At 50.6% G+C, this 26,150-nt stretch overlaps 2 protein-coding genes across 3 annotated transcripts; one reads left to right on the plus strand and one right to left on the minus strand.

Annotated features, from left to right (window-relative positions):
- Nucleotides 1-3,134: 3,134 nt before the first annotated feature.
- On the minus strand, nucleotides 3,135-16,681 carry ABHD16A (abhydrolase domain containing 16A, phospholipase). 2 transcript variants are annotated; one of them, XM_028509988.2, is made up of 20 exons: nucleotides 16,465-16,681; nucleotides 15,421-15,480; nucleotides 14,661-14,727; nucleotides 14,327-14,413; nucleotides 11,910-11,995; nucleotides 9,692-9,765; nucleotides 9,445-9,567; nucleotides 7,742-7,856; nucleotides 7,548-7,649; nucleotides 6,529-6,592; nucleotides 6,126-6,175; nucleotides 5,656-5,779; nucleotides 5,103-5,207; nucleotides 4,856-4,919; nucleotides 4,385-4,441; nucleotides 4,191-4,253; nucleotides 3,994-4,070; nucleotides 3,790-3,888; nucleotides 3,639-3,685; nucleotides 3,135-3,468 (listed from the first exon to the last, which is right to left on the minus strand). In XM_028509988.2, exons 1-20 carry the CDS (start codon nucleotides 16,594-16,596, stop codon nucleotides 3,385-3,387), a joined length of 1,680 nt encoding a protein of 559 aa, XP_028365789.1. In that variant the 5' UTR covers nucleotides 16,597-16,681; the 3' UTR covers nucleotides 3,135-3,384. The 2 variants fall into 2 exon arrangements, with proteins under 2 accessions (XP_028365789.1, XP_028365790.1); XM_028509989.2 differs by having other exon boundaries at nucleotides 15,421-15,477; nucleotides 16,465-16,656.
- A 2,090-nt stretch (nucleotides 16,682-18,771) lies between these two features.
- LOC114494759 (lymphocyte antigen 6 complex locus protein G6f-like) lies at nucleotides 18,772-22,231 on the plus strand. The gene is made up of 6 exons (XM_028510090.2): nucleotides 18,772-18,874; nucleotides 19,367-19,696; nucleotides 19,780-20,043; nucleotides 21,157-21,312; nucleotides 21,484-21,550; nucleotides 21,921-22,231. The coding sequence occupies exons 1-6, from the start codon at nucleotides 18,817-18,819 to the stop codon at nucleotides 21,943-21,945; spliced, it is 900 nt and encodes a 299-aa protein (XP_028365891.1). The 5' UTR covers nucleotides 18,772-18,816; the 3' UTR covers nucleotides 21,946-22,231.
- The last annotated feature ends 3,919 nt before the right edge of the window (nucleotides 22,232-26,150 follow it).

A 26,150-nucleotide genomic window follows, 5' to 3' on the forward strand; every position in this document is an offset into this window, starting at 1 on the left:
GTGGGCTCTGGCATCTAGTTTACGGTCTGGAATTTTGGGGCGGGATCCTGCAGGAGGGTTCCTGCTTCCGCCCCAGATCATCCCAGAATCATCTGGCTTCAGGGTGCTGATAGCGTGGGTAGGAAGAAACGGATAAACGCACGCTCCACGAAAGACGGACGGGAAAGAACGAGTTAGGAAGATGCACGCTGCTGCACATCCCCCCAAAACCTTGAATGAAATAAGAAAATTGTATTATTTCATTCATCCCAAAATACCAGGGGAGGAGCTCCTGGCAGCTTCGTAAATGTCTGTTGAATGGGTGACTAAATGATAGAAGAAAAGAATCAGAGAGCGGAGGACCTCCTCTTAAAGCGAAGAGGGCAAAAGGGAGACATAATTTCACAGCGTTCTCTCAACCCCTCCTTGAATATAACTGCACTGAAAGACCAAGGTCTAGGGAGTTATGAGTGGCCTCGCCGAGAGGTCCAGGAGGACTTGTGTAGAGATTCAGTGACTGTGGGCCCAGAGTCTGGGCCCGCGTGTTGAGACTTCGCCAGTAACACGCGAAGACTCAAGTGGTATTCGGGGGCTGGGCTAGGCCTTCTCCAGAAGGGACTTGGCCTCATGGTCCTTAATCCCGCTCTAATCAAATTTCACTCTTCCTGTCCAGCTGCAGGGTTAAACCAGGGCTTGCGGAGAGCAGCGGAAGTGTGTTGCCATGGTGATGGGTTCTGGGTGGCTTTCCAGGGGTGAAGAGGTGGACTTTGCAGTAGTCACCATGGTGACAGCAGTGGCTGACATTCACATTGAGTGCCCCTTCGCCCGGGGCCAGGGATGCTAGAAGGTAAGCATCCGAGTGACGAAACAGAGGAGGTCCAACCCAAGGACAGAAAGCCAAGTTTAGGTAAGTGGGGTGGGGCTAGGTGATTGGTCTGAAGTGGGCCAAGTTCCCTTACAGGATCCGTCCAACACCGCTGTATTGAGAGGAACTGAAGAGGGGGTCTTTAACCTGAATATAAATTAATGACTAGGTTCCTGAGGGAGCTAGGATGGCTTGTTGATTGGGTGGATGGACTGAGGGACTGACAGATAGGGACTTGGCTATCTCTGATGTCTGGGCCTCCCACCCTCTGGGGCTCTTAACACCCAGGCTTCCTCACTCATTTGTGACAGCTGTGCAGGAAATACATGCCCCTTCCCCTGGTGTGGAGCAAACCCTCAACCCAAACATGCAGCCAAGAGTGGAGCCTAGCATCTCATAGTGGGAGTTGCTCAGGGAGAGCCTGGGCCAATAGGATAGGCTAAGGGATGACCCAGCCTGGCACTCACCTCTTCTTCCCAGTTGCTACCTCTCCTTTCTCCTATCCTCCATCCTCTCCCAGTTTGCCCAGCTCCTTGGAGACAACTGGGTACCCAGGCCTCACCTAGTGTGCAAGCCTCACCTGGTGCCCAGTATAGCAATGTTCTAGAGTCCCAGCAGATATGGGGCCTGCATCTTAGCTGGTCTTCCCCCAAGACTGCTGGACACTGTTATATAGAGTGAAGAGTGGATAGGGAGCTAGTTCCACCCTGGATGGGGGTGAGGGATGGTTCTGAAAACAAACACAGTTGCTGTGAGCCTTAACCAAGTGGGGAGTAATTTGCAGTGGTAGACTGAGGCCCATGGGCAGGGTGGTCCGGATTTCATATATTGAGCCTCCTCTCTACTCACCTATTTCAGGTGTCCTGGGGGGCTCCTCATGGCATCCATTGTTCTCTATAGTGTGTGCAGGAAGAAGGGGGGGGGCGAAAATAGCCAATAGCCATAGAGGCAGGTCACTAGAGCTTCTAATGGCCACGGCCAGGAAGGGGAGACAAATCACCTTTGTCTCCAGAAGGTAGGAAGTGGAGCTGGAAGCCCCCAAATTTGCATTTAAGGAGTTTCCCTTCGCTGAACAAAGATTTGGCTTCCAGGGGATTAATTGTCCTGGTGGATCTGGGAAGGCAAGGTTCAGAACCATGCAACTAGTTCCAAGGCTTCATGCTCCACACTTTCCATCCTGTTTGTTCCCTGGGACTGAGAAAAGAGGTGCCACAGTTAGCTTTCCCGTGTTGGGTAAAGGTGGAGCATTTTGGAACTGTGGCCACCTCCCCTCTTTTAATCCCAAGTACCAGGCATTGTCACCTGACAAGTCTCGATCACCCTTCCCAGTGGAGACACATTACCCCTCCCTTAAGGAGCTTCTGAGCTGGTGGGAACAGACACTGCTGCCTGGGACTTCATGCACTAGGGCTGGAGGGAGGCACTGAGATGAGCTAGAAACTGTATCTAGGACATCAGAACATTGTCACCCATATTCAGCATCTTGTTCAAAACAAGGTATCACCCAGGGTGGTAGACCTAGGGGTGTTTCATCTGGAAAGGAGGCTTCCAAGGGAAGAAGGTGGCCAGGCAAAAACTGGTGGGTGAGAGAAGGACTCATTCTATTCCATGAGGTCCAAGGATTGGAAATAGGATAGTTACAGGGAACTGATTTCCTCAGGTTCAACCTAAGAATATTCTAACAGCTGCCCAAAAAGGCCAAGTGTGGCTCTGGCAGGACATGATCCTTGGCACCCAGTCTCTGGCAGGCCCTGTGTTTGGTGAATTGCAAAGAGGGTGTGAGGAGAGACTTGAGGGCAGGGTGAGGAGGCTGTACAGGGTTTGCTGAATAAGACATGAGGAATGGGCCATTCCTCACCCCTCACTGAAACAGCAAGAGCTAAGCAAGGGAAATGGGGGACACTGATGGTGAAATCACGCCAATTGGGCCTGGAAATCAGCAGAAGAGCTGAGTAGGTGAAATTAGGTACCAGAAAGCTATTGTAAACAACAAAGTTTGTGAGTCAGGGCAATAGGAGGCAACATGGCTCCTGCGGTGGTTGTACGCAGAAAGGACTGAGGCAGGGTCACAAGGCTGCACAGCGGGGATATTAGGCACGCCATGGAAGGGTAACACTTGGGGACCCATTGCATGAGGACAACTGAGGTTGGGGGCTGAAGGCCTAGGGAAAAAGCAGAGATGGGGAAGGTTAAATTGGTTATATGGAGTTGGGGTCTCCCAGAGCCCAGCCCTTTAAGGCTTCAGTCCCTGGCTCACCAAATACTTGGGAAGTCACAAAATTAGCCAACCTGTAGAAAAAATACCTTTTCATTTATTATTAGGAAAAATCCATTCATTTAATGCAGAGTGAATGCCGGGGAGGTTAGGTTACTACCAGATGGATGAGGGGAAACGTGCAAGAGGAACAGTGAAAAGGGGGGTGGTCCTCACTTCTCACAAACTATAAACAGCAGTATGAACACAGAGAATCACAAGTAAGAGGGTCCTTCCTTATGTCTCCTCTTATCCCATTCTTCCAGAATGAGGTCCACTGTGGTCCCTAGAGGTGCCAGGGCATCTGGAAGTTCTGTACTGGGAGTGGGGTGCAATGTGTGGCCTCAAAGTTGTGCAGATGTTTCTGGGCCTAAGGAAAGAGGACAGGACAAGTGGGGTGCACAGCACTGCACTGAGTGGCAGCCACCAGACCCTCCCTGTACCCCCCCAAACTCCAACCCATGCAATAAAAGTTACCACTTCCAACTGTCCCCAAGCCCCACACATGCCCCCTGGCCACTGAGGCACCCCCTAGCTCACCAGAAACAAAGCCAGCTGTTGCCTTTCATGTGCACTCATGTCCTCCCCTGTAGAGTGGAGGTAGGACTCTCAAACATGGCCCACACATCTGGGCACCCATCCCCATCCTGGGCTCTTCCCAACCCTCTCTTCTGCCTCAGGACCTCCTTACCCACACTCCAGGGGAAGTCCAGCCCGTGTTCTGCCTCGTAGGAGCGGAGGACAGACAGACACCAGTCTTCCTCTACCTCCCATCGGCTATAAAATGAGGCTGGTCAGGGAGAGAGATGAGGGCAGAGGACATTGCTTCCCCTGGCCTTGCAACCTGGCCTTGCCAGGCTTTCCCACCCAAAGGCCTCACCAGATCCTCTCTCACCTTCCTCCAGCTGTGAGGTGGCCTCCAGCCACTGCCTCACCACTTGAAGACCCTCTTCCGCCATCACACGGGGATACCTGCAGAGGTAGTGCCAGGACAGGGGTGAGAACCAATTCTCTTGAACCTTCTTCCCTTCCTCCCACTGCTGGAATGTGTACATGTGTACACACACACACACACACACACCCTGCTCTCACCGATGCTGCAGAAGCTTCAGCAGGAGGTCGTTGCCTCGGTTGGACATGATGTCTTCAGGAACCCTGTGGGTGAGAATAATACACTGAAGAGGAGAAAGAGTCTGGATACCTGGGTTTCTAGTGGGCAGAGGTGGGCAGGGCAACTGTCTAGCTCTCTCTGGGATGCAGGAGGGTGGAGGTTCCCAGGTACTCACGTGGTGGTGATGATCTCATCCTTGGTTCTTCGGATCAGCAATACAGGGCCATGGTACCTTCAAGGGACACAGTAGTGGGGAGGCAGAACTCAGAGGCAGGCAGGTGACAACTGGCCACCCCATTCCTGCACTGGCTGCATTCTTAGCCCCTGCTACAGCGGGGACCCATGGGCTAGCCCTTCACCCCGAGGTGCAGTCAGAATATTTAAGAAGGGCATGCTGAAACTCTAGCCTTGCTGGCAGATCCCTGCTCTGCCAGGCTTTAAGCCTTTGCTTGCCAGATCATAAGAAGGTTCAGGGTCTCAGGGATCTGGGAGAGGTCAGGCCATCTAAGGTGGGAGCAGGGTCACTCAAGGGGTTTGAGGCAGAGGTCATTTGCCAACTTGTACTTTGGTACTTCAGTACTAACCTCAGCACCTGCACACCCAGCGGAGCTGTATGGGGCAGGGGTGAGGTGGGGCAGTGCATTACCTGCACAGCTGCTCCGCATTATTTAGATTGAGGTGTTGTCTCACAGTCCTGGTCACCAGGCCCCCTAGAGTGGGACAAACGTGAAAGGATAGAAGAGACAAAGCATTTGCTCAACGCAAAGGTCCCCACTGTTCATGGAGAGAGAAAACTAAGGCCCCCAGAATAAGGGGGTCCTCCTGCTTATCAACAATGGGGCCACCCACTCCCCACCCTTCCCTGTAAGGGCAGCCCTGGGGGATATACTCACTCCAGCTGTCTGGCATGACTTTTAAGGCCAAGGGTACCAGGTCATCAAAGGAGGCATCCAGGATCACAGCACTAATATCTGGGTAAGACATGGCTGCCCACGTGGCTGGTGCCAGGACAGGGAAGAAGGGTAAGGAGAGAGGGGTTCCTGCCACCAGGCTAGCCTCATTCCACTAATGCTTTAGGCAGACTCCATCCTCCCTACTGTGAATAGATTAGTCCCAGGGCTCTCAGCCCTCACGCCGCTTGGCCAAGGCACTGTCTGGAGAGGATGAGGCGAGAATGTGGAAGTGCACTGAAGACAACCCAGAGGAATCTTTTATTTCCCTGACCTTCCCAGCCCAGGCCCTGAGTCTACTTTTGATAATCAGGCATAAGTGTGGAAGGAAATGTAAAGTGTGTATGTAAAGGACACCTCTTCCCAGACCACTCAGAGATCCATCTCCTTCCTTAACCTTTCACCCTGTTCCTGGACTGCCAGTGCACTTCCCACCCCTCCTTGGGGGGAGGGAGTCCTGAATGTGCCTATAATGGGGGAGGAGGGAGGCTGGTACCAGTGAAGCCTCCGATGGACCAGGCATAGAGGATGATGTCCTGGGGTTGGAAGCCCAGGCGGTGGATGGCAAACTGAACCACCACATCCATGGCGTTGGCCTCGCTCTGTGGGAATGGCACCCCCTGGAGAAGGAAGGGCCAAGGCAGGAGGAGTCAGCACCACAGGTCAACTGGCCCGCTGCCCACACTCCCCTAGAGTGGACCCTTCCTGTGCTATTCTACAACAGAGAACAGATAGAAGAAAAGGGCGGGGAGTGGGGGGCTCTTCCTGCAACCACCGCATTCCCTCCTGCTAACCCCTCACTGTGAGAAGGGCTCCCTGTGACTTGCAATTCCTGGCTTTGGGACCCAGGTCACAGGTGAGTGGGAGCCCCACAGAAATATACACTGCCTTCCCTACCTCCAGTGGCTGACCAGAGGGAGAGAGACCATGATTCAGGAAAAGAAAAGGATCTGGAGAGAGTCTCACCGTGCTGCCAGCAAAGCCTGGATGATTCCAGCCCAGGACTGAGTATCCAGCTGCAACACAGGGTTGAAGGGGCTGGGACCTCATGGCCTCCAACCCCATCCCCCTCAGAAGGGGTAGCAAGACACGGGGAGCTCTAATCACCCCGAAACTAGAGGTAGCAGAAGGAAGATGTGTGTTTGCGGGGAGGAGGGCAATAAGGTTATGGAACACAGCCCAAGGGGAGGGATGCAGAGTTAGCAAAGCAAATGGGGTATGAATTTCTGCCCCCTACACCACCTGCAGGTGAGGGTTTCAAACTGCACCCACAGAAAGTCCTCAGGCCTGGGGAAGTCATATCAGTGTGGAAAGATGCGGACATTCTCTTCCAAGGGGCAGAAACAAGAGGGGTGAGCCATGGGCCTACCTTCCAGAGGTGTAGAGACGCAGCCCACCTCATAGAAGCCTGCGTTCCCCTCACAGCATATCACCTGCGGAAGGAGGCAGGAAGGAGGGCTGGGAGAGAGCCAAATGGGACTAAACATCCCCCTAGTGGCTGAAGGGCAGCCTGTGGGAGCCTCACAGGGAAGAGAAAAGGGTGCATTCCTGTTCTCTCCACAGGGAATGGAAACAATTCATTTCACAAGGTCCAGAAGTTGAAAGGCAAAATGGATGCATATGCTCAGCAAACTGGACCCTCAGAGGAAGAAGAATGTCTTGAGTTGAGTTGCTCAAGCCCCCAGCAGTGTCAGTGTGCCCTTGGAAGACCACAAGGTGTTATATCTCTCAGGAATGAGATTTTGGGTATTTTTTCTTTTCTAGTTTTTGGGTCTGTTTTTTTCTGTGACTGTTTCTTTTATGTGATAAGGCAATCACTTGTCCTCCCCATCTCTGGGCTCAGGTCTTATAACCAGGTAAACTATTTCCATGGTGCCCCAAGCCCAAGCCCAGAGATGATGGGATATGCACGGATTCCCAGCAGTGGGCAGAGAAGAGTTAGATCCCAGCTCACTGGCCTGATGGCTTATGGCTCTTTCCAAGATTGCTTCATGGAGGAGGCAGATTTTAGACCCTGGGTTCAAATCCTGGCTCTCCCACTAACTATGATTTGGGAAAGTGACTCTGTCTCAGTTCCATCATCTGCAGTGGGCTAATAGAAACCACCCATGTTACAGGGTTGTTGTGAAAATTAAATACATGCATTGTGTGTGGTGCATGCTATCTAAGTAGCGACTATGATGGTGATTACTTTTTGGTCCTTGAATATCCACCTCTATTCCATCTATTTCCCTATGGTAGGGTTTTCCTGCACCAAGAGGTCTTCAGGGTGGAGCTGGAAGAGGGGATTACTCACAGCTGTGCTTCCCAAGGGATGCTGTACAACTGTGATCCCCAGAACCCCCAATGCCCTCCCCAGTCTACCTCTGGGCTCCCTGCTCCTCTCACCAGCTTCTGTCCCTGGGGCTCAGCTGTCCCCCGCCGGTCCACAAACATGGTGTCTATCTCATTGCCATCACAGGCCCGCAGCTTTGCCCGGCGCCCATCACACTGAATAGGGGAGATGCAAGGCCAAGTTAAGGACAGACCACATCCTTCAGGGGGTGAAGGGCTGTCAAGGGGCAGGGGCAGGGGAGCCTCACCTCTTCCACCAGCCGGGCCTGGCCCTGCAAGAGCACAGGCATGAGGGCCTTCTGGAGCAAGTACACAGAGCCTGGGTACAGCATCCGGCGCCCCAGGGTGTGGGCCACCAGGTAGCTGTGGGGAGCATGGAGTTAACAAACCCCTAGCCCCAGAAGGGCCCGGGGAGTGTCCCAGCCCTAGCACTCACAGGCTCTGTGACCAGCTCACCCCTGACCTTCACAGCTTCATTTGCCTCTTTTGGGACTTAATGAAATATCACATGTACGAGGCTGGTGTTTTTCAAACTTTCTTTACTGCAACCTTTATAAAATACATTTTACTTCTTAATGATTTTATTTACTTTTTATTTTTAGAAAGAGGGGAAGGGAACGAGAAAGAGGGAGAGAAACATTTATGTGCAAGAGAAACACCAGTCAGCTGTCCCTTGCACGTCCCCATTAGGGACCTGGCCTGAAACCCAGGCCTGTGCCCTGACTGGGAATCCAGCCAGCAAACTTCAGGTTTGCAGGATGACACCCAACCCACTGGGCCACACCGGTCAGGGCCATAAGATACATTTTGTATTGTGGCCCAGTATATATAATTCTGAAAATTTTATGATATTACATAATACTTTCTATATATGATGCGTGAAAACTATGTTATTATCAAATAAGAACCTGCTAACGTATAAATACAACCTAAGTCCCCAAATAAATACTTGAAAAAAATGGCAATTTTAATTCACTAAACTGATTTCAAGATGCATTAGTGGGTTGAGACAGGCATTTTGAAAGACACCAGCCAGACGGCACACTCCCTCAGAACAGGGCCGGCGACTTCGTGTGCTCTGACGTGTCTGCTGTCCGCCACACAGGCGGCGCCCAAAGCCAGCGCGGAGCAGGCGCTCACACATTTGCTGAATGGTTACACTAATCTAGACAGACATGATGTGGTAGGTGCCACTCCTAACGAAGACAGCTGACCACTTCCAGTCCATCCCAAAGTGGAACTTGTCCCCAGAACAACACCGCTTGACCCCTTCCAGCACCCCTCGCAGAGCTCCGACTTCAGCTTGCCCGTCTGACCGGTCAGCACATTATCAGCAACCATCAAGTCCAGCCCCTTCCCTGGTCTAGAACCTGCCTCCTAGGCACCAGCAACAGAAAGCTGCACTTATTACCTCCAACATCATCAAGTGCCCACAACTATCATTTCTTTGGGCTTTCCCTTGTGCTCTCAGTTCTCCAGGCAAAGTCAATGCCATTCAGAACACATCACCCTACATGACATCACCAACCCTGAGAGGTGGGTAATTTGCAGGTGCACAAACTGTAGCTTGCTCAAAGTGGGATAACCCGGGAGCAGACGGGCCAGGGCAGGGACATAGAAGCCACTAGACCCTGCTCCAGCTACAGCTCTGTATCCCCTCCTCACCACCAACCACATTCTCCCCTCGGCCTCATCAAAAGAGCTTTTGTGTCAGAACTGTGTTACTTACTACCCCAGCTCTTCCTTCACCATCAGGGAGAGTCTGGACTTCTCTGAGCCTCTTTTCTTCACACATGATCGTGGACAAACATGACTTTGCCACAAATAATACAAAGCACATGGCACTAGGCCTAACAGGTGACAGCTATCTTACAATGGAACACCCAGTCCCAGAGCCCTCACTGCATGTCCCTGCCACCCCTGCTGACCTCTCCTCCCTGCTGCTTCTCACCTGGTGATCTGACAAGGCAGCTTCTTGACCCGGTTGAGAAGGGTGTCTGCTGTCCCCCGGTGCAGGGGCTCTGGGCGGAGCAGGGCCACGCCCCGACGGGAAGAGCCCCCTCGGGACTCCTTCCTGAGGAATGGAAAGATGCAGGGAAGGGTGCGGTTGGGAGGATGGAGTCTGAGGTCTGAAGGATGGTGGGGTCTAGACAGAGGGGGCTGGGAGGCAGGGATGGAGTGAAAGAACTGAGGCTCACCAGCTGCTGGGCTCTTCCCAGTGGAAGTCAACTGGCCAGCTCCTGAAGTCAAAGTTGTAGTTGGCGAGCTGCCTCTGGAGTGGGCAAAGAGAGAAGGAGTTGGGGATTAAAGGAGAATTGAGCCCTGGCTGGTGTGGCTCAGTGGATTGAGAACCAGCCTGCAAACCAAAGTGTCTCGGGTTGATTCCCAATCAGAGCATGTGCCTGGGTTGTGGGCCAGGTCCCCAGTAGGGGGCATGTGAGAGGCAACCTCACATTGATGTTGCCCTCCCTCTCTCCCTCCCCACCCCTCTCTAAAAGTAAATAGTAAAATCTTAAAAAAAAAAAAAAAAAGACTTTGTTTAGAGAGGAGAAGGGAAAGGAGAAAGAGGGAGGAAAACATTGATGTGACGTTGCCTTTCACACACCCCCGACTGGGGACCTGTCCCACAACCCAGGCATATGCCCTAGACTGGGAATTGAACCAGAGACCCTTTGGTTCTCAAGGCTGGCACTCAATCCACTGAGCCACACCAGCCAAGGCTCAATAAAGAAAACCTTTCTTTCTTTTTTTTTTCCTTATTTATTTATTTTTAGAGAGGGAAGGGAGGGAGATAGAGAGAGAGAGAGAGAAACATCAATGTGTGGTTGCTGGGGGTTATGTCCTGCAACCCAGGCATGTACCCTGACTGGGAATTGAACCTGGGACACTTCGGTTCCCAGCCCATGCTCAATCCAATGAGCTATGCCAGCCAGGGCTTTAAAGAAAACCTTTCAATAAATAAAGGGGAATTGAGAAGTGGAGGTAGGTCCACCTACATACCTTCATCATTCTGGGCACTGGCACTCTCCACATCATGGGGAGACAAGCAGAGGTCAACACCCTCCTGGTTTCCAGATGAAAAGCTCTGACACAGCCAGGAAAATCCAGCCAGAAAGGATGTCCTGCCAGGTGCCAGACTGGCCTATCTGCCCTCTCCCTGAAGGGGAATCTCACTGTTTGCTTTACCAAATCTAAGACCACCCTACCCCCAGGAGGGGTGGCTGGAGGTACTGGTGTTTCTGACGGAGGAGGTAGGGGGCTGTTGGCTGCTCATGCTCCCTTCCCAACCTGGGTCCTTCACAAAATGCTGTCTCCTGGGCTCAGAAACCCCCAGTGTATCAAACTGTCCCCGGCCTGGGTGAGAGGGGAGAAAAGAAGTCATGCCTAGAGTGGCCCCTCTGCACCAGAGCTGCCTCCCTTGCTTCGATGCCTGCAGCACGGGCTGGCGCTGCCGCCCGGACCAGTTTCTCCTTCTCTTTCTTACTCCCTTCTTCTCTTTCTAAAAGTAATTAAATAAAATCTTTAAAAAAAATAACTTGACTCAGGGAGAGCAATAGAAAACTTATACAAAAATATAAAGGGCAAAACAAAACAAAATAAAGAAAAGCATTTTCAGGCAGGTTATGTTCGATCTGGACTTCAATTCAGATGCAGCCACTCCCTCCTCTGGGGCTCTGCATGGGGCTCTTATCCTCCTTGCATATTTCTTCAGGTGTATAAATGAGGGCAGCAAGGCCACCTCACCAGGTTGTTGTGAGAGTTAGAAAAGGCATGTGGAAATTACTCTCCGCATTTACATGACCACAGAGCACCATAAATTGTGGCTGGGGTAGCCAGTAACACCATTACCATCCTCATGGTGTTTGATCCCAGAAAGCCCTTTGCAGCAGGAAGGAGCTTTATAGGGTCCCCAAGCACCTTCTCAGAGGTGATCACACTCCAGCACTTGCTGGACTGGCACAACTCCAAGGACACTGTGCCCTGGTTTTTCTCCCTCCTGGCGCTACCCTGTGCTCCGGGCACAAGAGTGGACATACCAGTCCATCCTGCCCCAGCCCTGAACAAAACTAGCACAGTGTTCAATGCACACAGCGACAATGACCACTTACAGACCTGAGCTGTGTGACAGAGAAGAAACCCCTGTCTGAGAAACACTACAGAACGTTTCTACATCTAGACAATCCTTGAGGATGGAGGGTGGAGGAGTAGATGGCTCCTAGCAGAACATTCCATTAGAAGTGGCAGAAAGGAAAAGTTTGTCAGATGACAGCTCACTTGGAGAGGGGAGAAGGGACAGAGCACTGTGCTGCAAACACCCAGGCACGGTGGGCGGTAAACACGCCTCTACTCCCTGGCAGAAGGGGAGCCGGTACCCTGGGAAGGCACCTATTTGGAGCCTTTCCTGGAACCTCTTACCTTGTTTTCTGCAGACTGGTTCCTATGTGTGGCCTCCAAGATGGTGATGAACTGCCGGTACTGGGGGTTGGTCCAGCGGCCAATGCCTGGTGGAAAGGGTAGGAAACTGTTAGGAAAGCTGGGAAGCAAGATGAGCAGGTTTTAGGAAAGAAATGGAGATGGGCAAGGAGAAGGCTCCAGAAGGGTAAGTGAGAGGAAAAGAAACCAAGGGCCCAGGATCTGGGCAAATGGGAGGGTTGAGCCGACCTTCTTCCTCCACAGCCAGCACTGGCAACAGCGTTCTTCCTGCCCTTGCCTCTTCAGTTTGTTTCCTCATGGACTATTGACCCCCTCACCCTCCAGAATGTTAATGTCAAAGATTAAGACACCGTCACGTATGGTCATTACTTGCCCTGTTAGCAACGGGGTTTCTCCTCTTTCTACTGCCTCCCTTGTCCAGGGCTTGCAGCTATCTCTTCTGTAGTCTCACTCCCTGCCATCTGCTTCCCAGTTCTTGTCTCATAATTACTTCCTGAGAGGACCCAAATACCCTGCCTCTGTCCTCCAGCTCTTCAGCTCTGCCCTCAGCGCTCTCCCTGTCCCTTGAGATTCCTTCTTCCACTGTTCTCAGGGCCCATTCTTGCCTCCTTCCAATTCCTGGACTGCTCTGCCCCTGCCGCCATGCTACCTCCTTCTCTGAGCCAAGAGCCATTCTCAGTGCTGAGCTCCCTTTGCTCTTCTCCCGGCCCCTCAGTGATCGCATCTGCTCTCCCTTCACTGCCGAGGAGCCTCAAATCCTGACATCTCTGCTTTCAATGACCCTACAGGTGTCATGTGCCAGGCACTGTTCTGACATGGGAAAGTCAGCAGGAAACGACGCAAGGTCTCGGCCCTCAGAGAGCTGCCACTTTGGCTGAGGGTGGGGTGGGGCTGGAGAAAGACAAGAAACAGTCAACAAGAAAATTTCAGAGAGAGGTAAGTGCTATAAATAAAATAGAACCAGAACGAACTAGGGTGCTACGTATCACCAGTGGTAGAGTCCCAGCAATACTGAGAATGAAGCAAGCTGCAGAACGATTTATGTAAAGCCATGTCATTTGTGTGAAAAAGCAAAATGCACAAAAAAATGCTACATAGTGTTTATACTTACCATATTTCATAGATTCTAGGCCGTTTTTTCACATTTGAAAACTTTTAAATCAGTATGCATTTTACAATACATGGCAGTTTAGATTTGATGAAATGAAATGTATTTCATAAAAGTATAAAAATATGCAGGACAAAACCATACCAGACGCCAGTGGTTACTCTGGGGAAGGAGCACAGGCTGGGGAAGGGCCTGTGGGAACACCAGCACTAACTGCAATGCTTTCGAGTTTTACCGAAAAGGTATTTGAAGCAGTATCACAAAACATAAGCATTTTACATATTTTTGATATTTTCTGCTCTGAACTTTTCGGTACTTAATCCCGCCCCCCTCCAAATTTAAAAGAAATAAAACTTAAGACAAAATGAGGGGTAGGAACTACTTTTCAGCAGGGTAGTCAAGGAAGGCCTCTCTGAAGAGGGAAGCCCGGCCCCGTGGAGACCGGAAGGCAGAAGACCATGGGCAGAAGGTGCCCACCCTGGACTGAAGCCCACTGCACCATGCAGCTCTGGACCACCACTCCCTTCTGCACACATCCCTTCATCCAGTTTCTACCATGTGCACTCACCGGGGGCATGATTTGGTTTGTTTCTTCATTTTTTATTTGTGAGGTATGACAAACAAACATAAAATATACATTCAGTTTAAAAAACATGAAGCAAACATTTATGTGACCATCACTCAGGTCAAGAAAGAGAACAAAACCATCTCTCACCAGAAGTCCTCCGAGTCCTGTCCCCACCCTCTCCCAGGTAATCACTCTCCTGACTTTCAAGATAACAATGTGCATGATTATGTGCCCATTTCTTTAGTGTTTGCCACTTATATATGCATCCCTTTTGAACTTTATATAAATAGAAACATACTACATAAATTACTTGGTGGTCAGCTTTTTTTCATTCAACTTTAAATTTATGAGCTTCATCTGAGTTGCTGAGTCTGTTCACTCGCAACGCTTTAGTGGGCTGTTGGAGGACTATACCCTCAGTGGGTTTACCCACCCTGCTATTTGTGGCTGTGGAGCTATTTGCAGTGTAGCATTATTACAAACATAGATATAGATATAAGTGGAATACATTATTGTAGGGTGTATGCAGCTTTTCTAGGTAATAGCAAAGTTTTCTGCTAATTATTTTTTTCATATTTAAAACTCAAGCCCTTTAAGGAAAAGATCATACCTTGACTATTCTCAACTATTTTCCCTCAGAAGCCAACACAAAATTGCAGAAGCTACTTTACAAACATTTACCCAGTGATGGATGGATGCAAACCAGGCTCCCTCTCCACCTACCTCGGAGGCAGGCCACACCTGCCACCAGTAGTAGCAATGTCCCAGCATAGTGAGAAAACGGTACCACTTTGGACAGACTCAAGTAACCTGAGAGGGGAAAGAAACTATGTGAGCAGCTTTCCCCACCACCTCTCCAGATCCTCTTCCCAGTTCCACCCCAAACTTCCACCCCACACCCTCTCATTGGGACAGCCACACCCTCAGAGGGAGAAGATGCCCGATGGAAGAGGGAAGCCAAGCCATCCTTGCAAATCTCCTTTCCTCTTTAGGGGTTTGGCTCATCTGCCAAAACCCTGCTCCTTTCCTGTCCCACCACCTTTGAAACCACACTGACCTTTCCTGTATAAGTAGAAGAAGGCGAAGGGAGAGGAGTAATAAGAGATGGACCAGAAGACTGAAGCCTGCAGCAGAGAGACAGGGACAAGCAATCAATACACACACACCTCTGCCATTTCCAGGCCTAGGTTGTGAGCAAAACGGATAACCTAAAGGATATCATGTGAACTACCTATTCTGAGCATGACATCAGTAGGTGCTCAATATGTGTTGAAAGGCAATGTGTCAAGAATAGAACAAGCTGGTAAAACTAAGTACAAGTTCTATTTTCTTCCTATTATCATCTCCGAACATAATTCATCACATTTAATGGCCAGTCTCTCTTTCTACTCAACCAAGCTTTTTTGATTGGCCCTGCTCAGGATAGCGCCTTGCCCAGTCCCCACAAGAGATGCACAAATGTCACCATAGGAACTCTGCCAGAGAGAACAGCTGTCCCTGCAGCCAAAGAGGTTAACTGCCAGAAGGACAGGTCACTGGGGACTGCAGGATTCAGCATCTGTGGACAGTCCTAAGACTAAACAATTTTTCCTCATGGCTCAGGCTGCTCCAGAGAAAGCAGGCACAAGCCAAAGAGGAATGCCAAGTGTGCACATGCTTGACTGTGTGTCTCTGTGTGTTGGAGAGGTCTGCTGCAGAGCCTGGAGCATCCCCTACCCCTAGGGGCAAAGCCTTCTCCTAGGATGGGGAGCACAAAGTTCAGGAGGGCAGCTGTGGCCAAAAAGATGCAGTAGTCCCAGGTGCCAGGGCAGACATACCAGTGCCAGGATGCTGTCGGCATGTTTCTCCAGGGCCCGGGGCTGATAATACGTATCCTGCTGAAACAGATGCCCACGTTAATGATCCGTCTCCTTCCCTTTGGGAATCCCCGACGTGTGTCCTCTGGTTCTAGCCTCCAAAACTGTCTCTCCTGGGATATCCCTGATTCCCAAAGAAACCCTTCCTCTCCAGGAGTGCTCTGAACCTGATTTCCCACCCCACACCATAAGAACAAACACCTGGCTGGACTTAGAAGCAAAAGTGAAAGTGGGATTGGACGACTCTGGCTCCTTTTTCGGGGCCCAGTTTCAAATGAGTTGGGGGCGTGTGCCTATGGGGAGAGCAGGGTTAGGGAAGAAAGGAAAGACACCATGACAACTTTAAGAGGGAAAGAAGAGCATCAGAAATAAGAGCAGGTTGATTTAAGAAGGGAATGTGGCTGGGGGTGGGCAGTTTGCCGGAGACCGGAAACATAATTCGAGACTACGGATACAAGAAGAACTTAGAGGCACAGCCTACCACTATCCCCGGTTTTCACAAGTGCAATGACCCTGGGGTCTCCAGAGTAGGGTGAGGTGGAGACCAACGGATGGGTGATATGTTGAACAAGTTATATGGAAATTCAAAACGTACTAGACAGAAGATAAAACAGAACCGGGGAGGCATCAAGAGGCACTAATTAAGAAGAAATCGAGAGGTTGACGGCAAAACCATCCAGCTTCCGAATCCGCACGGGGTCTCTTCCAGGACTTAAAAGTCAATTGGGGCGGGCATGAACCACGACACACAGGGTCGGGGGCCGCGAGAGGAAAAAGCAAGGAGTGGCAGTCAGAATATGAAAGCGGTGGCAAACAGCGATAAAGGAGGTTGCCAGCCTACAGGCGTGACTTTAACCCAGGAAGCACAAATAACGCAGACTGTGCGCACCACTGACTCGTCAAACAGGCTCCCCCGATTTCCAATAATCAGCGCTTCTGAGGAGCCAAGGCCGCAAAGGCTTTTGAGCCGTACCATGTTTCCGACCGGGGGAGAGCTCGACTCACCCAGGAGCTGGAAGGGGGGCTAGTGATTGAAGCTGAAGTTTCAGGGACGCCGGAACCCGCCCTTTCAGAGTCCCTTCCGCGGTAGATTTTGTAGAGCCGGGGGCCGAGGACGCAGCTCAGCAGCTTCGCCATGGCCCTGGCTCGGGGCCCTACTCTCCCGGCAGCAGTTCCCCCTGCAAGCCCCGCCCTCTCCGGCCTCTAGGAGTTGCGTTTCCTTGACGTCAGCACGTACCGGCTCCGCCTCGAGCCGAGACGCTTTCAGAGCCTCTAGAAAGAGAGAGAGAGGATATCCTGCAGTCGGACCTACGGGTGCGGCAGTGGTCAGAAATTACCTGGAGGAGTTTGGAACGCGGAGAGTTAAAAAATTATCAGGCATAGTTTAGTCACTTTTTTTCTAGCCCTCGATACTGGTGGACACTCGAGAGAAGTTGGTTAGGACTGGTAGTATTAGGAACACTTGACAAGAGCAATAAGAAAAAGTTTGATGCCCAGGAATACATCTAATAAAAGAAATGCAAGGTTTTATGAAAAAAAGTTATATAAAGTTATTGAAAGAGGTAAACCAGGGCTTGAATAAATGGAGAGCTACCCCATGGACGTGGATAGAAAGCATGGTTAAAATGTATGAAATACTGGTAAAAAAATTTTTTTGATGAATCACCATTCTTAAGCACCATCAAATCTCAAAGCCATATTGTTGAGTGAAAAAAAAAGAGCCACAGATTACATACAACATGACACAACTGTATAAAGTTCAAAAACAACATTTAATGAACAAGTGAAAGATAAAACAAATTTGGAAAAGTGCTACACAGCATAGAGAATCTTTTTTTTTTTAGATTTTATTTATTTACTTTCAGAGAGAGGGGAAGGGAGCAAAAAAGAGGGTGAGAAGCATCAATGTGTGGCTGTCTTTTGCCCGCCCCCAACTGGGCACCCAGCCCACAGCCCAGGCACATGCCCTGAGGGAGGATAGAGTCAGTGACCCTTTGGTTTGTAGGCCAGCACTCAGTCCAACTGAGCCACGCCAGCCAGGGCCTCTTTAGCATTTTATTGCAGTAAACACATACACTGAAGCCCTGGCTGGCATAGCTCAGTGGATTGAGTGTTGGCTGTGAACCCGTGTCACAGGTTCGATTCCCAGTCAGGGCACATGCCTGGGTTGCAGGCCTCGGCCCCCAGCAACCACACATTGATGTTTCTCTCCCCCCCTCTCTCTTTCTCCCTCCCTTCCCTCTCTAAAGATAAATGAATAAATAAAATCTTAAAAAAAAAACGTACACTGAAAAGTGCACCAATTGAATCTATGCCTCAGCACCCAGATTAAGAACACATCTTTGCCAGTATAGAAGACACTGTGTAGATCACTACCAATTGCTACCTATCCACTAAAAGTAACCACAACCTTAATTTTGAAATTCTTAGATTAGTTTTGCTTGTTTTTGTACTTTATATAAATGTAATGACACAATGTGCTTCTTATTTCTGGCGTCTTTTACTCTCATTATGTTTGTGAGATTCAACCTTGTTGCATGTCACTGTGATTTGTGCATTCTCATAGCTGTTGAATGGTCCACTGTGTGAATATACCACAGTTTACTTAGCCATTATACAGTTATACATTAGAAATAGTCTTTGGTATGTATGGACTATTTTATACAAAAAGAATTTTGAAAATAAATAACCTTTAAAAATAAGTAACACATTAAAAACTATTACAGCCATATGAAGACATGAAGAACTGGCTTGAAAGCCCTGCCTGGGACAAAGGGATGAGTCCATGAATTTTTCAGGCCCTTGCCATTCTTCTCCTTGAGCAATAATTTTATATACTCATCTGAGGCTCAGAAAAGGTGTGTAGTATGCCAGGCAGCCCCAGGGAAAGCCATTCTAAATAATTTCTGAAGTACTGGCTGTGTGTGCAGTCTCATGCTGGGTTCCGTGGAAACCAACATAAAGATTCAGTTTCTTCCCTCATGGCTGGCATCTCTTAGGGTGGAGGAGCGAATGCTTCCAAACTCATGGGAGGTCTCAGAGACCTGACCCCTTCTGTTCAGGCTTCTTAGTGTGGAGAGTCTTTGATCTGAATTCCTCTGCCAATATGGAGTCAGGAGTCAGAAGGGTGAGGAGGTTTTCTTTGGAGCAGCCTGGACTGGGTCCTTCCCCCAGGACAGACAGATAGTGGTCACTTCTTCCCCAGTGGACTTACAGCTGGGCTTTATCTCCCCAGCATTCCCATCCCCTCCAGAAGCCTATGTCACTGCAGACCAGAGAGTGTGGGCCTTTATCTGGGTTCCATTTCCTCCCTGGGGACACCAGGTCCTAGGCAAGAGAACTTGAAAGGCTCTTCCCATGGCAGTCTTATTTCTCCTCCTTCTGCACCTCTGTGGGCCCTCCCAGGCTTCTGCTGGTAAGGAGCAGATGATAGGGGATTCTAGGAGGTTGTGAGGGACTGCCGCTGTTTCTCCTTAGGGGCCCAGGGAAGGCATCTGATTCAAGAAGATAGATTTACCCCAATTGACCTCCCTCTGTCTCTTATACTGGGGAAGACTCGGAGACCCTGGGGATCCAGGTCATGTGCAGTTTCCTTTAGAAAATAAGAATGGGTGAGTATATACTTCCAGAAAAGGAGAAATGAGAAGAAGAGATATGGGCATTTGCCAACTATTCCAGCCTTTTCTCTCTTGCCCTGAGATCCCCTCATTCACTGGAGAGGGGAGGAAAGCCCCTACCCTCTTCTCTCCACCTCACATTTTTTTTAGCTGTCCCTTGAGAAATGTGTTCATAGCCAGACCAGCGCTGGGAGACTTCAGAAAGGGAGGAAGCCAGGGGTTGGAGGTCAGAGCTGGGTGGTTGCCGATCTGATGGAGGTCTCTGGCCTCACACAAGCCCCTTCCCACAGACAACTTCCAGGCCATCTATGTTGCCTTGGGAGAGGCAATGGAGCTACCATGTCCCTTACCACCCATCATGCATGGGGACGAACTCCTGTCCTGGTTCCGCAGCTCTGCAACAGGCTCTTCCACTACCCTGGTGACCCAAATCCAAGTGGCCAGCCCAGCCCCAGACCCTGGGAAATCTGGAAGGGAACCCAGGCTCAAATTGCTGGGAAACTACTCTTTGTGGCTAGAAGGATCCAAGGAGGGAGATGCTGGGCGGTACTGGTGTGCTGTACTGGGTCAGCACCACAAGTACCAGAACTGGAGAGTGTATGATGTCTCTGTGCTCAGAGGTGAGTGAGGGCATGCAGACCAGGGGCCAGTGGGAGATGGGAAAGCCCAAGCAAGGGACTGAGGTGTCTTTCTCACCCCACAGGATTCCAGTTATCTGCAAGAGCTGCAGATGGATCCTCCTGCTCGGTCCTCCTGTGCTCCATGGTCCCTGCCAGACGTCTGGACTCTGTGATCTGGCTGGAGGGGAAGAGTCCTGTGAGGGGCCATGCACAGTCCTTCTGGGGTGATGGGGCTGCTCTGCTCTTGGTGTGTCCTGGGGAAGGGCTTCCTGAGCCCAGGGGCCATAGACCAAGGATCATCCGCTGCATCATCCCTCAGAATAAGGGGATCAGCTTTAGCCTGGCAGGTAAACTGAAGGAGGGTATGGGAAGCAATATTCCCTCTGGCACATATACACCTGCTGGGAGGAAATGAGAGAGAAGGCGAATTTGTTAGTGGCCAGATGGGAAGGAGTGATTTCGGGTGGAGCTGATTATAACCTGTGAGAAAGTCCTTCTCAATGAGAAAGGACTTCTTTCTCATTGACTGAATCCATAACAAAGAAGAGGGTTGGTTAAGCCAGCTTGTTGGTGGAATAGACGGTCTGCAAAGTGAAAGGTCTCTGGGTTCGATTCCTGGTCAGGGCACATGCCTGGATTGTGGCTCAGTCCCTGGTTGGAGTGCTTACCAGAGGCAACCAAAGTTTCTCTCCCTCTCTCCTTCTCTTCCCCTGCCTCTAAAAATAAATAAGTAAAGTCTTAAAAGAGAGAGAGAGGTTAACCTATGATTTGTGAGGAATATCCTCTAGCAGAGAGGAAGGAAAGAAGAATTCTTGTGAGAGAGCTGTCTTTTGAAGAAAGGACATATGCACAGATGTTATAATGGCCCATTGATAGTGAAGGCAAAAGGAGAAAAAAATATTGTTTTACCAGAAAAAGTCCATTATACAGAGAAAGAATGCTGTTGGATGTGGAATAACCCATTTACAAGGCAGGAGGGAGGAGCAAATGGCCATTATTTTGGTAAGCAAAGGTCAATATGGCAGTGACTGGGCTTTACTTCCCACTACATCCACAGCACCTGTTATGCTGCTTGGCATGTGGTGGGCACTCAGCGAACACTTATGGAGTGACAGAAGGAATGAATACAGGGAAGGCACTTTTTTTTTTCTTGAAAGGGTGGGTTATTGTGAAGGACATGAAGAGAAATGACAGTTATGGCATGTGGCCTGCTTAGTTAGCTGTCCATGTGCATGCTGGGTGTGGGAAGGCATTACCATCTCCGTCCATGCTGGCTCATGGGGTCAGGGTGAGAGACCTGGAAAGGGGCAAAGTCGGGGGTGCATATTAGGAGCAAGGACATTTATGAAGTCTTCTTCTGGGAGAGCCCACAAGACTACGGTGGAAGCCTGTCTTTGGGGCATAGGGACAGACCCCCTCACTACCTCCCCCCTTATCCTCTTGTCTCATCTTTACTGCAGCCTCCACGGATGCCTCTCCTGCCCCCTGTGCTCCTTCCACGGGCTGGGATGTGCCCTGGATCCTGATGCTGTTGGTCATGGCAGGCCAGGGGTTCACCATCCTGGTCCTCAGCATCGTGCTCTGGAGGCGGAGGGTTCAGGGTGCTCAGTGCAGAGGTGAGTCTTCCCTCCCAGAGGGAAGAAGAGGGCACTTGGGTGTGAGACAGAGGGTTGGCTCATATTTTGCCTCTGTACCCCATCTTCTCCAGGGGAGCAGGGGGTAGGGAATACAGCTCTGAGTTACCTGGTGACTTCTCTGCCACACCTCATATGACTCCTTCTCCCCAGATGCCTCAGTTCTTCAGTTCAAACCTGAAATCCAGGTCTATGAGAACATCCACTTGGCCCGTCTCAGGTGAGGAACAAGTAGGGGACACAGGCTTAAATCCCAGAAGATACTGGGATTGGGGTGGACATGGGTTCCTGATTCCTGAGGGGATGAAAAATGGAAGTAACCTTTTTTAAAAAGATGTTATTTACTTTTAGAGAGAGGGGAAGGGAGGGAGAAAGAGAAGGAGAGCAACAGCAATGTGCAAGAGATACATCGTTCAGTTGCCTCTTGCACGCCTCCAACTAGGGACCCTGCCCTGCAACCAGGCATGTCCCCTGACAGGGAATCAAACCTGTTGCCTTTCGGTTTGCAGGCCAGAGCTCAATCCACTGAGCCACACCAACCAGGGCTGGAAGTATCCTTAATCTGCCTTTCTGTTTCACAAAACCCACAGCCCACCTGCTCCCAAGACCAGATGATCTCAGTGACATCTGCTGGAAAGTGACCTGCTGTTTCCCTGGCCATCTGCCACCTAAAGGATTCCCTGAAAAATCTTGGCAAGGGGGGAGGGGCTGAGAGTGCTACTTCACAGTCCAGTTGGTCTCCAGTGGACAGGCTGTGTGTGTATTGGGGTGGGGCCTGAAGGAAAGGAGAAGCATTATCTTGTGATGTCACCTATGAGAAAGTGTGGTCTCCTATCTGTAGCAGCTAGTGGAGGGTGGCCCTGAACCCGAAGTCACAGGGTTGAGGGAAGCCTGGTGTAGCTGGTGGGGGACAGAGGGGTGAACAGGGGTAGGGATGGGTGGAGAGGAGACAGAGGAATCCAGGGACTTGAGCAGTGGTGGAGAACCAGGCATGGAGAAACCAGAGAACAAACGGTGGAAACTGAAGAAGAGAGAAGGGAAGAGACTCAAATCAGAGTAAGAGTTGAGATGTTCAGAGATACAGAAAAACAGAAGCACATAGTGGGAGGATTGATGGACAGAGAGAATGAAAAGAAAACTCAAGTTGCCTCTAAATTAAGCCAGCCCCTCACCCTCCAATCCTTACAAAGAAGAGAAGCCGAGAGAGAACAAGCACCTTTAATTAGACCCCAGACTTCCTCAGATGAAAGGGAAGGGAACTGGGTCAATATGGGGTATCCATGCTTGTCCCCCACCCCATCACTTTCCTTATCCTAGCTGCTCCGTTGTGGCATCTAGAGTGGTAAGCTGCTTATCGTCACACTGCCATCCTGAGATACCAAAGTCACATGTTATCTCCCTGGGCAGGGGTGTCCACAGGGGCAAGAGGGTGGATTCCCTGGCAGGGTGTGTAATAGGACCCTGCAAGCTGGGCTGTCTGTGAACCACGGACAAGTCTGGTGAAGCAGGGGAGCACAGTGACGCTCCCAACTCGTCTATTGCCCAGGCTCAGGCAGAAACAAGCTCAACGCCCAGCCACACTCTCACAAGCAATTCCACCCAGTGCCCTTCTGAGTATCTGCTCAATCTTGGGCCTCCCTGGAGCAAAGCTTTCTTAGAAGTCTCACCTAAAGCCTTCACAAGACAGTGGCTTCAGCTAAGCTATTGGCAAGCCGGAGGACACGAATGACACAGATGGAGAATGAGGTGACAGCTGTGGTTCAGGTTCCAGCACCCAGCACAACTCACTGAGCAGCTATAGTTTGTCTTTGGAGAACACACACAACACACACACATGGCAGTGTTACCAGACCCCCAGACAGGGCTCTAAATTTATTTTTCATAGTTGCCCAGGCCCTCCTTCCTGAGTTCCTGACCTACCAACCTAACCTTCCCTAGCAAGACTCCCCTCCTCACTATATGTGTTATGTATCCCTTTCATCCCTCTGCCTAGGACCCACAGCCCCATCAAACACCTGCCTTACCAGAGATCTGGGGCTAGGAGAGGGCATCAGTAACGGTCACCTAGAAAAAGCAAAAGACACAGAACAGGTGTTTTTTTATAAGGCTGGGCTCTGGGCAGGTGGCTGTAGGGGCTGTAGCAGTACCCATAGGAATCACTTCTGGAAGGGGTCTGCAAAGGTGTTAGGCCAGGGATCTGAGGTCTCCGCACAAAGTCAGGTTCTTGACTATATCTCAAAACTGCCTGGGCAGGTGTTTTCAGGGCTGTGGTGATGGCAGAGGAGTCCTGGGTTGAAGGCTGCAGATCTGAGTGAGGCTAGTGAAGGAGGTTGCCTCCCCAGGTGAAGGTGGCTATGAGGAGCAGGGTGGTGAGGGGGAGGCTGGGGTGGCGCTGTGGCATGGTGGCCACATTCCACAGGTCCTGGTTGCAGCAGTCATGCTGCAGAACATAGGAGTGTGACCGGTAGGTGGCATGGCCAGGCAGAGAACACGGTGCTCTTGGGAAACAGCCTTTCCACTGGATGGTCTCACCCTGCTCTGTGGGACGGAGGGGAAATGCTAAGGCAGGGGGAAGAAGGCGATAAGGCCAGGGGCAGCAGGAAAGGGTGGAGATGGGGAACAACCTGGAGTAGGGCCATTGAACCAGAGTCGTACCCGAGATGCCAAAACTGATGCCACAAACATCATCATCCTAACACTCGGTGGGAACAGGATAGCAGGGTTTGGCAAAGCTGCAGGTGTAGCAGCAGAGCCGCCTTTGGGCGGGGTAAGTGGTGAGACCTGTGGGGTTGACAGAGATCAGGAGGTGGGGAAGAGAAGCAAACCCGCCAGGTAAGAGACAGAGCCAAGACCCAGGACAGGGATGCACAGAGAGAGGTGGCACACAGAGCGGGGCGAGAAGCACTGAAATGGAGCGAGAAGGGCGGGCAGAGGCAGAAAAAGAGACACAGAGAAGGGAGGGGAGACAGGAGAAGAGAAAGTCACAGAGGCAAAAGAGATACAAGGATTGTGAGACACATATGTGAACAGAAGCCAAAAGAATCAGCGATGAATTTAGAGACTAACAGAAGCCGAAGGTGGGAGATGGCAGTGAAAAAATTAAGCAGATGGTGAAAGAGACAAATGAGAAAATCTGAATTGACATTTACCAAGGAGCCCAGCAAAGGAGCAAGAGGTAAGATAAGGGACAAGGGAAACAGAAGCTTGTTAAAGATGCCACAAGAAGAGACAGTTATTCTCCAGTGCCTTTGGAAGAAACTTGATCAGGCTGGTCTGAGGCCATTTCCTGTCGCTCCTTTCTAAAGCTCCTACAGCTAACTCTCTTCTTGGTGACTCTCAGCTCCCGTGGCCCCCCAGCCCTCAGGCCTTTCCATCAACCCCTTCCCTAGCTGTCCCACCCCAGCCCCAGAGGATCCCCAACCCTACCTTACCCAGTGCCCTGCAGAAAAGCGGCATGCTGGAGGAAGGTGCTGAAGGTGCCCATGGCTGGGCCCAGGGCTCAGGAGTCTGGTAGAATGTGACCTGCATCCCGAGTCCCCCAGGTTGGAGAGTTGGAGCATCTGAGTGAGACAGGGAGGGACCAGTAAACAAACACATCTAAGGAGTGAACCTTAGTGCGGGGCGGGGAGGGCAGAACCCAGACCAGATTCACCAGCCTGACCAGCAGTGGCCTTGGTCCTCTTCTCCTACACCCCATAGGAGTGTACCCCACATCCCCCGATTTCTGCTGAAGTCTGCTCTTGCCTTCAGGGTTTTCTCTATTCTCTCAGCTGTGTCTGAGCTCCAGAGTTGTGTCTGTCACCTTCCTCCTGCTCCTCTCCCTTCCCCACACTTGTCTCAAGCTGTTCTCTCTTTTCCCCTTCTGTTCATTTAAGTCTCTCAGCATCACCCTCCAAACAATCCTAGCCCAGATCCATTTGAAAGAATTTATTTATCAATGTGTGGTTGCCTCTCTTGTGCCCCCCAACTGGGGACCCAGCTCGCAACCCAGGCATGTGCCCTAACTGGGAATGGAACCAGGGCAACCCTTTGGTTCACATGCCAGTGAGCCACACCAGCCAGGGCCCAGATCCATTTGAGTGTGGAATCAACAACATCCCCTCCACCACCCACACAAAGACCAGCTGCTTAAGAGGGGGTCCCAGGCGACTTCAGCTCCTTTGATCCCCCAAAGCCTCAACATCCCTATCCCATAACGATCTCTTCCAGTTTACCACCTGGGAGGAAAGAATTAGTCACACTTGGGGTCAGTGGGTTGGATATGTTCCCACTGGGATGAGGTCAGTGGTGTGGGGATCACAAAGACTAGGAAGAGCCCTGGCCAGGTAGCTCAGTTGGTTGGAGCATCATCTCAATGAGCCAAGGTTTTGGGTTGGATTCCCAGTCGGGGCACATATGGGAAGCAACCAATGAATGTGTAGATGAGTAAAACAGCAGATGGAACAGCAGATGGATATCACTCTCTCTCTCTAAAAAATAAAAAATAATAAATTTAAAAAATTTAAAGACTAAGAAGAAATGCAGGGATAAGATTGGGGGGGCAGTGGCAGAGTGTGGAAGACAGGGGTTTAAGAGACTGGGGAGGAGAAAAGCCACATCTGGAGAATCAGGGTAGGACCATCCCGGACACGGCTGGGTGGAGTGAGGCGGGCCAGAGGAGGCACATCTCTCCGGAGAGCAGCAGTGCCCCAGAACTTACCTCAGGGCCTCTTTATACTTTCAAAATTAGTGAAGGCCCCAGAGACCTTTTCTCTGTGAGAGTTATATTAACATGTACTCTATCAGAAATCAAAACAGAACCTTTTAAACAAGTTCATTTA

The sequence above is a fragment of the Phyllostomus discolor genome, chromosome 4, assembly GCF_004126475.2.
Source record: "Phyllostomus discolor isolate MPI-MPIP mPhyDis1 chromosome 4, mPhyDis1.pri.v3, whole genome shotgun sequence".
NCBI classification, from domain to species: Eukaryota; Metazoa; Chordata; class Mammalia; order Chiroptera; family Phyllostomidae; genus Phyllostomus; species Phyllostomus discolor.